The sequence below is a fragment of the Leuciscus leuciscus genome (assembly GCF_965113295.1).
Source record: "Leuciscus leuciscus genome assembly, chromosome: 24".
NCBI classification, from domain to species: Eukaryota; Metazoa; Chordata; class Actinopteri; order Cypriniformes; family Leuciscidae; genus Leuciscus; species Leuciscus leuciscus.
In genome coordinates, this window is record NC_138723.1 from 23,044,336 (window position 1) to 23,058,711 (window position 14,376).

Here is a 14,376-nt window from a genome sequence, read left to right on the forward strand (position 1 = left end):
AAGAGGGACTTACCTCCGAATGATTTGCCATAAGACGACTTGCTCTTGTTTGATTTAGAGCTGCGCGAATTACTGATCAACTTCTGGACTTCATCAATGGAAAGTTTCTTCAGAACCACAACAGGTTTAACACCCTTATTGAGGTCCTCCACCAGGTCCAATTTTTCTAATTTCACACATGGCTCGGAAAACAGCTCTCTTCGCACTTCCTGCATGACATTACCATCTTTGTCCCGTTTTAACTTGGGAATGACAAAATTCTTTAATGCTCCCGATTTGCCCCCCAGTAGGTAGTTGGGAAATTCTGCGGTTTTACTGTCTGAGGATGGAGGTTTGTGTCCATCGAGTCGGTTCTTGTTGTCGCCGTTCCGTTTCTCATCTTTGTTGTTGGAAGTTTTGTGGACTGACCGCTCAGGTTTTGTTCTGGATTCTGCTCCCATACGGGGTTCTTGCTTCACTCGAGGGCTGTCAGGGCGCGAGCGCTGCTCAGGGGAACGTTTGTCTCGGTGCTCTGTTGATTCTGTGGGTCGTTTTTTTTCTTGGTCTTGATCCCTGTCCCGAACCCTTTCCCGATCTTTCTCCCGTTCCTTGTCCCGATCTTTCTCCAGTTCCTTGTCCTGATCTTTCTCCCGTTCCCTGTCCCGATCTTTTACACGCTCCTTGTCCCGATCTTTCTCCCGCACCTTGTCCCGATCTTTCTCCCGCACCTTGTCCCGATCTTTCTCCCGCACCTTGTCCCGATCTTTAACCCGCACCTTGTCCCGATCTTTAACCCGCACCTTGTCCCGATCTTTCTCACGCACCTTGTCCCGAACTTTTTCTCGCTCCTTGTCCCGATCTTTTTCTCGCTCCTTGTCCCGATCTTTTTCTCGCTCCTTGTCCCGATCTTTTTCTCGCTCCTTGTCCCGATCTTTTTCTCGCTCCTTGTCCCGATCTTTTTCTCGCTCCTTGTCCCGATCTTTCTCCAAATCCTTATCTCGATCTTTTTCCAGATCCTTGTCCCGATCTTTCTCCAGCTCCTTGGTCCGATCTTTCTCCAGCTCCTTGGTCCGATCTTTCTCCAGCTCCTTGTTCCGATCTTTCTCCCGCACCTTGTTCCGCACTTTCTCTCGCTCCTTATCCCGATCTTTCTCCAGCACCTTGTCCTGATCTTTATCCACCTCCTTGTCTCGAACTTTCTCCCGCTCCTTGTCCCCATCTTTTTCCTGCTCCTTGTCCAGATCCTTCTCCTGATCCTTGTCTCGGTTGTGCTCTACCCGGTTGGACTTAGATGTGTCTGGTCGACGGACTTTAGAGCTTTCACTGTCTCGATCTCTGTGCCTTTCCTCTTTGCCCTCTCGAGTTGACTCCAATCGTCCTTCGTGTTTTCGAGAAGTTTCGTGACCTTTTCCCTCAGGCCTCACTTTGTCAGGTTTACCATCATGTCTGTGCTTGGAGAGATCCGATCTTTTTTCCGAACTCACTTTGTTTGAGATCTCCCGGCGGTTTTCATGCTTGTGTTTAGGAGTCTCTGGTCGTCCATCTGAAGCGGTTTTCTGTGGAGTGGTTTCTACTCGTTGCTTGATGACCTCTGGCCGACTGTCTAGTGTCTTCTGCACCTCTCCATCTGTTTTCAATTTGAGCCTCAAGACCCCGGTGGATTCAGAGCCTTCCTCTAGCCGGGCCTCCGTTGCAGGGACAGGACAGGAGTCCACTGGCCCTTCCACCCTGCCTGCCTGTTGCAGGTCAATACTGACCATCAAGGCTGGCCGACTGGCTCCATTGCTAGCAGCACAAGCCTCTTGAGGTACCAATTTGTTCCCAGCATTGCATCCACCACCCACGCCAGGTGTTCCAGAAGCTCCCGTGGTGCCAGCGGCTCCTGAATCCTGCTTTCTCTTCTTCAGAGGTTTATCTGTAGAGTTACAATCAAACAGATAAGAAGCAGTGTTCAATACTAGTTATTGACACTTTCATCAAGAAATTTGAGTGGTGTTTGCCAGCGCAAAACTTGCTAACTCTATGCTAAGGTTTTCTGTAATTGCAAGGGCACTGCTATGCGGTTGTTAAGCTATTTTGAATGGTTATTAGCATTTTACTATGTGCAGGGCCTGAATTTCGTTTTGGAAAATGGGGGGAAATCCCCCCTTAGGTGATTCTTATGGGGGGGATTTTTTTTTATTTAAATTGCATGACATTACCATCTTTGTCCCGTTTTAACTTGGGAATGAACCGCGGTAGCTTTCCTGTAGCTCAAACAGTAGAGCGTTGGCGCTAGCAACGCCAAGGTCATGGGTTCGATTCCCAGGGAAAGCAAGAACTGACAAAATGTAAAATGTGTACCTTGAATGCAATGTAAGTCGCTTTGGATAAAAGCGTCTGCCAAATGCATAAATGTAAATGTAAATGTAAATTGGGGAAATAAATCAATTCCAGCCCTGATGTGGTTCCAAGGGCCCTGCTATGTGGTTGTTAAGCTGTTTGGTTATTAACATGTTAATATGCTGTCATTATGATGTTCTGGGTAGTTACCAGGGCTCTACTTTGTGGGTCCCTAATGTGTTCTGATTTGTTGATGATATGTTACTATTCGGTCACTAGGATGTTCTGGGTGGTTTCCAAGATGCTGCTATGTGGTCCTTAATGTGTTCTGAATGGTTGCTGAATGGGCGAGCTGAAAGCGCCAGCAACTCTACTGAAAACACCTAGCTGTGAGCGTTTGAGCACTGAGGCAGCGCAGCATTGGTTCTTTTCAGTTGAGACGCTTTGGTTCCTATGATATGGAATATCCACGGAAGCGTTATGAGTATCTGATTTTGCAGACTGTTTGTTTCTTAATATAAAAATGTCAATACAATGTAAATTATTTGCTCTGGCTCTTGTTTTAAATGATTTTGTTTCCGTTGTTGTGCTGCTTGTTGTCGTCCATTGCCGCTGTACAAGCAGGATTTGGCGGTTGATCGGTGTGGTATTTGTTTTGCCGCTCCTCCACTGTGATTGGACGGCTGAGTAAAAGTAGGGCTGCACGATATATTGAAATTATCGAAATATTGCAAATGTACATAAGCGAATGGCTTGCGATATCTGAATGATTTTAATAGGCTACTTCTACTTGATGTTAAAAAGAGTTATTAAGATCAATAAGCTGCAGAAAACAGCTCATTGATGTACTCGCACTGTCTGACACCGCACACAGAAAGCCACCTCTCAGACAGCGTGATCCCAAATTCAATTTCTTTAGCGGCTTATTTCACTCGAACGGTCGAATACACACAGTTATGTCAGAATTGTATTGGCGAGTATTCACCAACACAGTCAGTAATGTCTTAAGAGAACGTAAACGTTGGGAAAGAAGTCAGATGTGTGTCAATAGGATCCATGCATTAGGTCTTAAAGTGTCAGCCTAATACAGTATACCTATAACATATGAATCAATGTGTATTTAATGTGAAGACTATGTAGTTTATTTTTTACATTTGATTATTCAGTTTCTGTTTTGTTTCTCACTTAAATGCTTCTGTTAAATAGAACTAATGTAGTCATACCTGACAAACTTAAAGCACTGTTTATTTCATTTGTATCTTTGTTTTATTGTATTTGTCCAATTGTTTGTAATTTGTCTTTGTTCTTATTTTTAATAACAAATATAAATTAAAATACCTTCTTGTATTTTATGTTCTTGATGTTAAGTTTTCAGGTTTATATAACTATATATTACAAAGTTGAGCAAAGAGTTGAGCAAAGAGTTGTTGGTATTTAAATCGTTTTTTTTTCATTGATGTTCAAATGACATTGTCAGATTTGTGACATAAATTTATGTAGGCTAATGTTTAAACACTGCTGTTCACTTTCAGAAGTTGAAGTGATACTTTCTTTTCCCAGAAAGAATGTGAATTTATTGGTTATATAATTTTCATTTTTAAATATATTTAAATTAATTTTACACACTTAAAGCAATATCATATTTTATATCACATTATTAAACAAGATAAAGTATATCAAATTTTTCTTCAATATTGTGCAGCCCTAGTAAAAAGTGACAGCGATGAGCGCTGCGTTTTACCCAAAGTTTAACATTCTTCAAAAAACGACCATTGAGAGAAATTGAAAAAAATACACTAGCCTCAGGAAAAAATGCTTTGGTGGACACACGGCCTAAGGTGTTACTTGCTGTTAACAGTTGTGATTCTGAGCGTTGATAGTTACATATTTACAAGCACCACTAATAAATGCTTCCATACAGATTCATGCATTTAGATTAATTGATCAAAAGCATGCACGTCAAGTGATAAAAAGAAAATAAACACAACCTTTATCTTGAACTTCCTTAGAGCAGCGTTCTCGTTCTATAGCGGATTCCCTCTCAATCCTTTCGATCTCAGCAAGAGCGTCCAGCTCTGCCTCGTCGTAGGGGGTTCCACTAACGACCCCAGGTTGCTTGGCTGCAAGTGCCCCAGTGTTCTGTAATACAGGAACCTGCTGGTAGGCCGACTGCTCCCCCGAAAGACACTGGCCAGCAGAGAGCCGCTCCTGGGGGTTCCGATGGTATGGTAAGCTATTGCACGATAGCTCGTTCTCAGCGTCTGAGCCATGCTCTAGCGCCGACAACGGCTCAGCTGATTGCTCCGTCTCAGATGACTTCACTCGAGACAACTTTATCGTTAGCTTTGTGGAGTCTTTAGTGGGCGAGCTGACAATGTCATACATGGCACCTTTCCCCCCCTCCTCTTTAATTAACTTTTTCTGCTTCTTTTTCCGTTCAGGCGAGTCCAACAGGAGGTCAGGAGCAGCATCTCTTGGAGAGGTGTAGGGTGGAGGAGACTGAAGAATCAAGGGTGGCCGAGATCCAACTGAAATTGAAACAACAAAGAAGAAAAACTTCAGTGTAAATGTTTTGGTGTAAAACATTTTGTCAGAGTTTTTTTTTTTTAGGGTTGGTACAATTTCTGCATCTTTGCACACCCTATCACACTCACTCATCCAATTGTTAATTCTGACATCACGCATCTCAGTTTCCTGGTCCAAACACTCTACCAGATCCCAAAAGCAAACCACATATGGAGATAATATAGTTAAGTCACATTGATTTATATAGGGCTTTTTACACTACAGATTGTTTCAAAGCAGCTTTAGAGAGATAACAGTAAAATAATGCAACAAAGTTTGTTTCCAGAAAAAAATACCATTACAATCCAGCTTAAGTAAGTTCAGTGATGTTTAATTTTTGTTGTAAAAAAGTTATTAATTTTGTTCATTTATATATATAGCCGTTCTGTAGAAAACCATGATGTCTGTATATACTGATGAATACATGATGAATATACACTGTAACGGTGTGTGCAGTAATAGGACCCAAAAATCATGATCCTAACACTATCTACATACCAAAATCTCAGTTGGCCAAACAGTGATTCATCTTTCACGAATTGTTAAAGGGTTAGTTCACCCAAAAATGAAAATTCTGTCATCATTTAATCACCCTCATGTCGTTCCAAACTCGTAAGACTTTGTTCATCTTCGGATCACAAATGAAAGATATTTTTAATAAATCCTGAGAGATTTCTGTCCCTCCATTGACAGCTACGCAACTACCACTTTGACGCAGCGGCAACAAAAAGTTCATAAAGTCAAGTCAAGTCAAGTCAAGTTTATTTGTATAGCGCTTTTCACAATACAGATTGTATCAAAGCAGCTTCACAGTAATAAATTAAAATAATACAACAAAGTTTGTTTCAAGAGGAATTTATTGATTGATAAAATTAAATTAAATATCCCCAACTGAGCAAGCCAAAGGCAACAGTGGCAAGGAACCGAAAAACTTCATCAAGTGACCTAATGGTGTCCTAAAACTCCATCAGGTGACCTAATGGAGAAAAAAAAAAAACTTGGGAGAACCCAGGCTCAGTCGGGGGCCAGTTCTCCTCTGGCATTTATGAGCTAGAGGCCGGATTGTAGTTTGAACTGTAGGATTATATGAATGCCTGGCTGAAGAGATGCGACTTTAATCTAGTTTTAAACTGGGAGAGCGAGTCTGAGCAACGAACAGTATCAGGAAGACTATTCCAGAGTTTTGGAGCCAAATGTGAGAATGCTCTCCCTCCTTTGGTGGTTCTGGATATCCTAGGTATGACCAAAAGCCTTGAATTTAGTGATCTTAAAGAGCGCGATGGATTATAGGGTGATAAAAGATCCGTTAAATAGACTGGAGCTAAGCCGTTTAGGGCTTTATAGGTCAGTAGCAATACCTTGTAATTAATACGGAACTTTATAGGTAACCAATGCAGTGATGATAAAATCGGTGTTATATGATCATATTTTCTTGATCTAGTAAGAACTCTAGCGGCGGCATTTTGGACTAACTGTAGCTTGTTTATTGAGGATGCAGGACAACCAGCTAGTAAAGCATTACAGTAATCCAGTCTCGAGGTCATGAATGCATGAACTAACTTTTCTGCATCAGAAACTGATAGCATATTACGTAGCTTAGCAATGTTTCTAAGGTGGAAAAATGCTGTTTTTGTAACAAATGAAATATGAATATGATAAAGAAATTGTAAAACTAGTCCATATGAATTGAGCGGTTTAGTCCAAGAGCCACGATCACTACATACATAACAGACTTAATTTGAGCTTTTATTCACATATAAACAGTCATCAACACACACATCAGTTATGGTAAACGGAAGCTCAAGCATGCTTGCTTAACGTGTGAGAACCAATGAGGTTTATTCTCACCCGTCAAGCATGTACGGTTGAGCTGCTGTTTAAGTTCGCTGATCAATGTTTATATGGGAATAAAAGCATAAATTCAATCTGTTCATCATATAAAGCAATCCTGTCTCTTCATAAAATTTGGACCACTCAATTTATATGGATTAGATTTAAGATCTCTTTATGAACTTTTTTTAATTGTCAAAGTGGTTGTAACTGTCAATGGAGTGGCAGAAATCCCTCATATTTCTCAAATATCTTCATTTGTGTTCAGAAGATGAACAAAAGTCCTACAGGTTTGGAACAACATGGGGGTAAGTAAATGAAGACAGAATTTTCATTTTTGGGGGTAATCTCACCCTGGTGTCTGGGACACTATATGCCCGAAGACTTTAGTTCTGTCAGGACCACTATCGTCAAATACGATTGACAATTAGCATACAGTTTGGATTGGCGGTTTGGTTCTGTTCTGGGCAAGAACTCCCTGCGAATCCATGCAGCCTAGCATGGATAAGAGCAGATAGAGCAGCAATAACCGCCCTTAGGGTAAACAGAATCAACATGAATGCTGGGGATGGATGAGGGTGATTAGCTTCTGAGAAACGCGATAGCTGCTGATAATACTGAAGGAGCTTATATATGGATGCTGTGATAGGCATCGTATTCCTATAGGTAGACATGGATCAGCTGATGCAAGCTTGACTAACGTGACCTGCCAGAACTAACGCTACGCTTGATTTTACAACACCTTAATTTTTTTTAAAGCTTAGCTTAAATGTGTGCTATAAACAAATAGTGCTCATAAACAGCTGTTCTCAACTGAAACGAGTAGAGGCTTTGACCAGACACAGTATTCCTTACATCACTACTTAAGTCAATGGTATCATTTCTCACAGCTTCTTGTCTCTGAATATATTGTCTTTGGGAAAAGCAAGCATGCTATACATCCACGACAGACAAGCACAAGTGTACGTATAAAGTGTGTACATTCAAAATGAAAATAACATGAATAAATTCTTGCATTATCTCACCCGGAGTTGTTACCTACTTACTGTGGAACACAGCTGCCGCTAGTTAACACGATGACGCAAATGTACCCAAAGTACAATGTGAAAAGAGACCAATGGGGAGGAAGGAGAAGCTTAAGAGTTAAAAAATAGTATATGTACAAAAATGGAGGTGCAATCCACCTTTCGGAGTCCCTTCACTTCCAGCAGGAGAGCAGACGGAGCGTACAGAAAAGGAGGCATTTCTCAAAGCGGGGTCACTCTCCTGTGAAAACACAGACAACATGAGCTGTCAACATGAAAAATGTGCCAATCCAGGCCCAATTGAATTAAGAAAAATTCATTTGGAGACTGAAATATTTTTAGGCAAGTACTCTTGTTGGCAAGCACTCACTTCATTTCCGAGTCTCTGGACGATGCTGATGTACTCGTCGTTGGAGCAATGCCTCGCATTGTGGTTGGAGTTGCCCGACACTTGACCAGAGACTTTGTTGTCATGGATGTTTCTCATGCCACTAGGAACTATTGGACTGGATACGGACACTGCAACACACACACACACACAAAAAAACAACTCATTCACTGATTTTTATTTCGAAAAAATCTCCACCGATTAATTGTTCACAATAAGACCTGGAACATGCATTAAGAAAGTAAATACACATTTCATTTTTCGATTTTAATAGCCAGGGATGGTTTTCAGTCGTATCATTCAGAAATGGATAGGATAAAAGAAGATTCACTACTAGCAAATCCTATTAAAACCACTTTTCCTTGAGCCTTGAGGTGTTTTAAGACTACAGACACTGAAAATGGTGACAATCCTCTTGAGGTTCTCTTCAGAGAGGAGAGCGTGGACTCACCTTGCTGGATCTGTTGGTGCTGAGGGTAGCTGGGTGGGTGGCTGTACTGCATGTAGCCTGCGGGGCTCTGTGGTGCATATGGGCTGGGCACTGGGCTGTTCTGCTGGGGAATGTACCTGGTACCAGAACCCGCCTGAGGTTGAACATATCGGCTGTCGAGTGAGAGTGGAACTGGTCAGTATATAGGGTGGAAATGGAACCAGTTTCTTTTTCTGCATATTTTAATTTCTTTATTCACAATGATTGCAGTTAAAATTGTATGCTGTTGGCCATTTACCTATTTAACCCAAATAAAAAGGAAACTGGAACAGTACCTGGGAGGGCTTGGAGTGATAGTGGTTTGCTGGTAGTTTGGCGCCGGACTTCCATGCATGGAATTCGGAGGCATCTTGTACGGTGGTATCATTGGCTGTTGCATTAAACCTTCGAAACATAAAATAAAGAGTCAACAAACCATGGTTTAAAATGTTGACTTCATGTGGCAAGCTGTCTGACTAGAACTATAACAAGTAAAATTTGTTTTATCTTGGTCAGCAATAAAATAAAATTGCATTTTGTGATCCAAATGTAAACTAAATAAACAACATACAGTACAGTCCAAAAGTTTTGGGTCAGTAAGATTTTTGTAAACTTTAGAATTCAAAGAATCCTAAAAAAAACAATCATCACGTTTTTCACAAAAATATAAGGCAGCACAATTGTTCAACATTGATAATAATAATATGAAATGTTTCTTGAGCACCAAATTAGCATATTAGAGCAATGGCTGCTAAAAATGTTGTATTGCCATCACATAAAATACATTTTAAAAATGTAAATATATTAAAATAGAAAGAAAAAAAAATCACATTATTACTGTTTTTATTGCATTTTTTTTATTAAAGCTGTTGTCCGTAAAATTGACAATTTATATAATAAGCGAGTACATCATGAATCCATTTTCCAAATCGTGCTTTTGTCTTATCCTGAATCACTACGATACACCTTTAATAAGTGTTTATATTCAGACTATTTTAGACTGGTTCGGGTCGTACCACAGCGGAGTAGCCCAGTAACTGCGTGACTCGTCATAGACATAAACAGAGAGAAGTAGCTCTGGCTAAAATGTTCCTCCGCAAGGAGCATGCAGTTCGGTTTATTAACCGCTAGAGAGCCAAAAGTTACGGACTGCGGCTTTAAATAAATGCAGCCTTAGTTAGCATGAGAGACTGTTTTTAAAAACATTTAAAAAATCTTACCGACCCTAAACTTTTAAACGGTAGTGCATGCAATAGAGCCAAAATGTAAAAAGATTACATAATGGCAGTTTCAAAGGCATTTGATTTAATTTGTCTAAAATTATAATTGATGTTACCACTAAATAACACTAACTACAGTCTGGAAACTAGGAAAATGGGATTTCTAATCCAGGGAGCTCAAACAGAGGCCACAGAGTAAAAGCATGCCCAGACTAAACAGCTTTATTTCTGCAGTTTCTCCTTACCGCCCTGAACCCCATATCGGGTGGGCGTACTTTTCTCCCTGAAGATATTGGGGTTCCTGGACAGCACCGTCTGTAGCAGTAGAGGCACATCTCCTTCCGGGTCATCACTGCCCAAGTTGTCCTTCAGCTCTCTGCATGCAGAATTACAAAGACGGAATGAGACACACAGATATTTAACATATCATGCAAGATAAACTCATTTGGTGAGATACCCACATGTGCTCAGTGGACACCTGGTTGAGGCTGTGAGCCAGCTGGGACACAAGAGTGTCGTCCCGCCGGGAAAGCAAACAGCTGACCTCCTCGGCGATCCTCCCATTATAAAGCAGGCTCTTAGTGGTGGTGGCAGGTAAAGGGGAGGGGAGAGGCAGCTGATTTAACACTAAGAAATAAACACAAAAACATGAGTTATTCCTTATCACAACAGGAGTTAAATATTTAACTCATTCTTTGGGACTTTCCATTTCGATTCAGGCACAAAGAAATGTATTGCCTTTACAAATCAAGTCCAATTGATTTGAAAGGTACAAACAGACATTTAATCCAAATCTCCAAAAGCCAACTAAAAAAGGTCATTCATCAGTATATACTTTTTCAACTGACTTTAGAAGTAATTTTCATACCAAGCTTTTTATTTATGCTTTAATTGTTATACAAGCTTTGGATTTGTCATACAAGTTCAGTTAACAAAAAGTTTGCATGACTTACGGTCGGTGAGGCTTGCGATCCCAGCGAGAGTGGTGATAGGAACATGAGGCATATCCCCATTCATGCTGAAGAAGGGCAGGGAGCTCGCGTGGATGCACAGGTCGCTCGGTGTCGCTGCTCACTGATCCACCTTTACATCTTTTGCTGCAAGAGGAAGAAGAGGACATAATGACATCATCATCATCATCATCATTTTCAGCATCCACGAACATTGAAATAACAGCGCTTCCCTTTCTGAGGTATGGAAACAATAACACAGTGACAGTATTATAATTAAAAATATTTGATCTAAATCTTATGATACTACAATGCTTAAGATGAGGAAAGCAAGGCTCCACAAACAGGTTTAGTTAATTGTTCATAAATGTTTTTTATTGTTAAATCTTTGAAAAAAAAATCACCTTTTTATTCAAATTTTCTACATTACCGTTCAAAAGTACGGGTTCAGTAAGATTTTTATTAGAAATTAATACATTAGTTATGCAAGGATTAATTGAGTTAATCAAAAGCGACAGTGAAGACCTTTATAATAATTTACAGAACATTTCTATTTTTAAATAAATGCTGTTCTTTTTGAACCATCTATTCTATTCATCAAAGAATCCTCAACAAATGTAGCGTGGTTTCCACAGAAACATTAAGCAAAACAATTTTTTTTCAACATTGATAATAAGAAATGTTTCTTGAACACCAAATCAGCATATTAGAATGGTTTCTGACAGATCATGTGACACTTAACAACTTGAGTAATGTCAGCTTTGCCAACACAGGAATAAATTATACTTTAAAAATGAATATATATATAAAAAAATAGAAAACAATTATTTTAAATTACAATAATATTTCACAGCATCACTGTTTTTACAGTATTCTGCATAAGAGATTCGATACGATAGCGTATATCTTTTTCACTGCCACTTCTTGCATTCATAATAGTTTAATAGCAATAACTTTGCAAACCCCTCGTTTTTCTCATAGCATGACTACTAGCTCAAAATAACTCAATGTTTTGATCAACATGATAATGTTTGCTAGCATTGACATCGGGAAATTAAAATGTGGAATTTCTAAAAAGAAGTAACTATCCACCAAAAAAAGTATCAGGTCTTGTGTTCAGTAAAACTCTGATCATTGTCAGGTATACATTACTTTTGTGAACACAATGTTACCATAGCCATATACATAAAAACAAAAAACGTAATTTTAAACTTACCATATGCATTATGCTCAGAACAAAAGAGGTACCAGGCATGGCCAAAACTACACGCGCATCTGCTCATCAAATGGGCTTTATTTTGTAGTTGCCCCTCCCCCTATGCTGCTAGAACTGCCTCTACTACTCTAGGAGAGTTTCCCATCAGGCACTGGGACAGGCTGCAGGAGACACTGTCCTGTTGAAACAGGAAGGTCTTCCCCAGACGGCTGCAACAAATTTGGAAGAAGCCGGAGTTTGGCTTCAGCTGCATTCAGCTGCTCAAGAGCCAATCTCTTCCTCTACTGTAAACCACCAGAGTCTCAGCGAGACTCCAACATCAATTCCAAAACATAAAAGGCATGCAGCTGCCTGTGGATGCCCTGCGTTTTACTGCTATAAGAGCAACTGGAAGCAGTAGAATGGAGAAAACATTCATAAAATACAACCAAAGAAGGAAGAAATTACTTGCGAGTAATTGCAAAAACTATTTTTTTCTGATGATAATGGCCTATGTAAACAAGAACTGAGATTGACCTTTCTTTTTTTTTTCTTTACCTTTTCTTTGATTATTTTTATGTTTAAATGTTCAATAACTGATATTTAGGGATCAGGATCATTTTTCATGTCTTATTTCTGCTTTTTAATTACAATAATAAAAAAATGATATTCTAAATATAAATTACTAAAGTAAATTATTACTATTGATAATAATACTTATTAATAATAATAAAATATTTACAATGCATAATGCTTTTATTATTATTATGCATATTATATATTATGTAATAATTATTATTATTATTATCATAATATGCACACATTTTTGTAATCTGAAGAGAATGGATGATTATTATTTGCATTTAGAGATAGATTTGTAGAATCTGCACTTTTAGGTTATTTATTATGATGAACCTTCAGCATTCGATAACATCAGGTACAATTTTTATATAAATAGCAGGACAAAAAACGTACAGAATAATCCTCTAAGGGTACGTTTACACGACAATGATGTACTAAAAACAGAAAAGTGTTTTTGGTGTTTTTCATGTACATGCAACAACATTGTCAAAACAGTCCTCGTTCACACTGACCTGCGAAAACGATTAAAAACGCTGTATTAATCATGCCAAGCCAGTAGTTGGCGATGTCACTTTGTAAAGAAACACAAGTACGCTCCTATAGATTGAACGCGTAATACGCATGAGCATGCCGACACAGTTTTCACAAATTCGTGTTTTTGTAGTTTACACAGAGAGTATAACGGTATCGTTTTTGAAGCACTTTGAAACATTTTCAAAAGTTTGAGTTTTCAGGCCCTGAAAACTACGTTGTCGTGAGAATGAACGGCCAAAGCACATAAAAAGATTTCCGTTTTTAGTTGAAAGAAGCATCGTGTAAATGGCCCCTAGTTCTTCAGGTGGTATTCTCTAATTGAGGGACAAAATAAAGTAATATTTAGACCATAATTGCACAACAACAAATCAAAAAGGATCATACATTGTGCAACACAAACTCAGACGTGCATGAGAGGAAACAGCGCTCTCGTACACATTTTGTCTGTCTTTGGATTACATTCTAGACTGGTAGTATATACAGCAATATAGCTCAAATATGACGGCCGCTGTATTGATACTCCCAACAAACAGACTCTGATCAGTTCTAGATATCTAAAGCTATATACAGTTCTGAGTAGATTAATAAAATTGTACTCCATTACTGAATACAAATTAAATTATAAAAATTGTAGTTAGTACTAGTGTTGTCACGGTACCAAAATTTCAGTATTCGGTACCGATACCAGTGAAAATCCACGGTTCTCGGTACCAATTTCGGTACCAAAGCTTAATTTAGATTAAATTTACATAATTATATTAAAGTGTATATCACAAAGATGGAAACTGTAGTATTAAAAACACTTTACAATAAGATTCCATTTGTTAGATAACATTAGATAAAATGACCTAACAAAAAAAACAATAGTTATATACTGTCGCAATTATTCTCCTTTAGGGGTTCATTTAAAAAATACATTTTTAAAATCAAAAGTTAACATTATTTCTGTTAACATTATTTAATGCACAATGAATGAAGTGAACAAACATGACCAATCAAGTGTTTTGTATTAAATAACATTCACAAACATTAATTAATGTTGTAAAAATATATTGTTCACTCAATGTGTTATGTTAGATAACGCATTAAGTGATGTTAATGAATGGTATCTTATTGTAGCATTACCAAACTATACAGGAGATAAAATATGTTTTATTTGACTTGACTATATATATACTTTTATTTAATCCAAAACTGTATTCATATTTAACTTTAAAAGGGCTTTTTAAACCTGCTAAGAGTTATCCAGCCAAGAATAAGACTAGAACTGCTTTTCTGACGGACTGATATTAATGACGGCTTTTTATTTCTCATCTC

General features: G+C 38.7%; 1 protein-coding gene and 1 long non-coding RNA gene across 5 annotated transcripts in view; one reads left to right on the plus strand and one right to left on the minus strand.

Annotated features, from left to right (window-relative positions):
- The window catches only part of nipblb (NIPBL cohesin loading factor b), a 38,205-nt gene that overhangs the window by 20,544 nt on the left and 3,285 nt on the right, over positions 1-14,376 (minus strand). For 2 of the 4 annotated variants that reach the window (XM_082158458.1, XM_082158456.1), the window contains exons 2-10: positions 10,752-10,895; positions 10,260-10,425; positions 10,074-10,174; positions 8,875-8,983; positions 8,561-8,712; positions 8,092-8,240; positions 7,881-7,962; positions 4,290-4,829; positions 14-1,894 (exon numbers count right to left, since the gene is read on the minus strand). In XM_082158458.1, coding sequence (XP_082014584.1) covers positions 14-1,894; positions 4,290-4,829; positions 7,881-7,962; positions 8,092-8,240; positions 8,561-8,712; positions 8,875-8,983; positions 10,074-10,174; positions 10,260-10,425; positions 10,752-10,815 — 3,244 coding nt within the window. In that variant the 5' untranslated portion in view covers positions 10,816-10,895. Of the gene's footprint in view, positions 1-13; positions 1,895-4,289; positions 4,830-7,880; positions 7,963-8,091; positions 8,241-8,560; positions 8,713-8,874; positions 8,984-10,043; positions 10,175-10,259; positions 10,426-10,751; positions 10,896-14,376 lie in introns of all 4 variants that reach the window. The other 2 variants (XM_082158457.1, XM_082158455.1) reach the window with 1 other exon arrangement.
- Positions 1,902-3,640, plus strand: LOC309489632. Its single transcript, XR_014202462.1, has 2 exons — positions 1,902-2,808; positions 2,999-3,640. It is a non-coding gene; the product is annotated as an uncharacterized lncRNA (long non-coding RNA).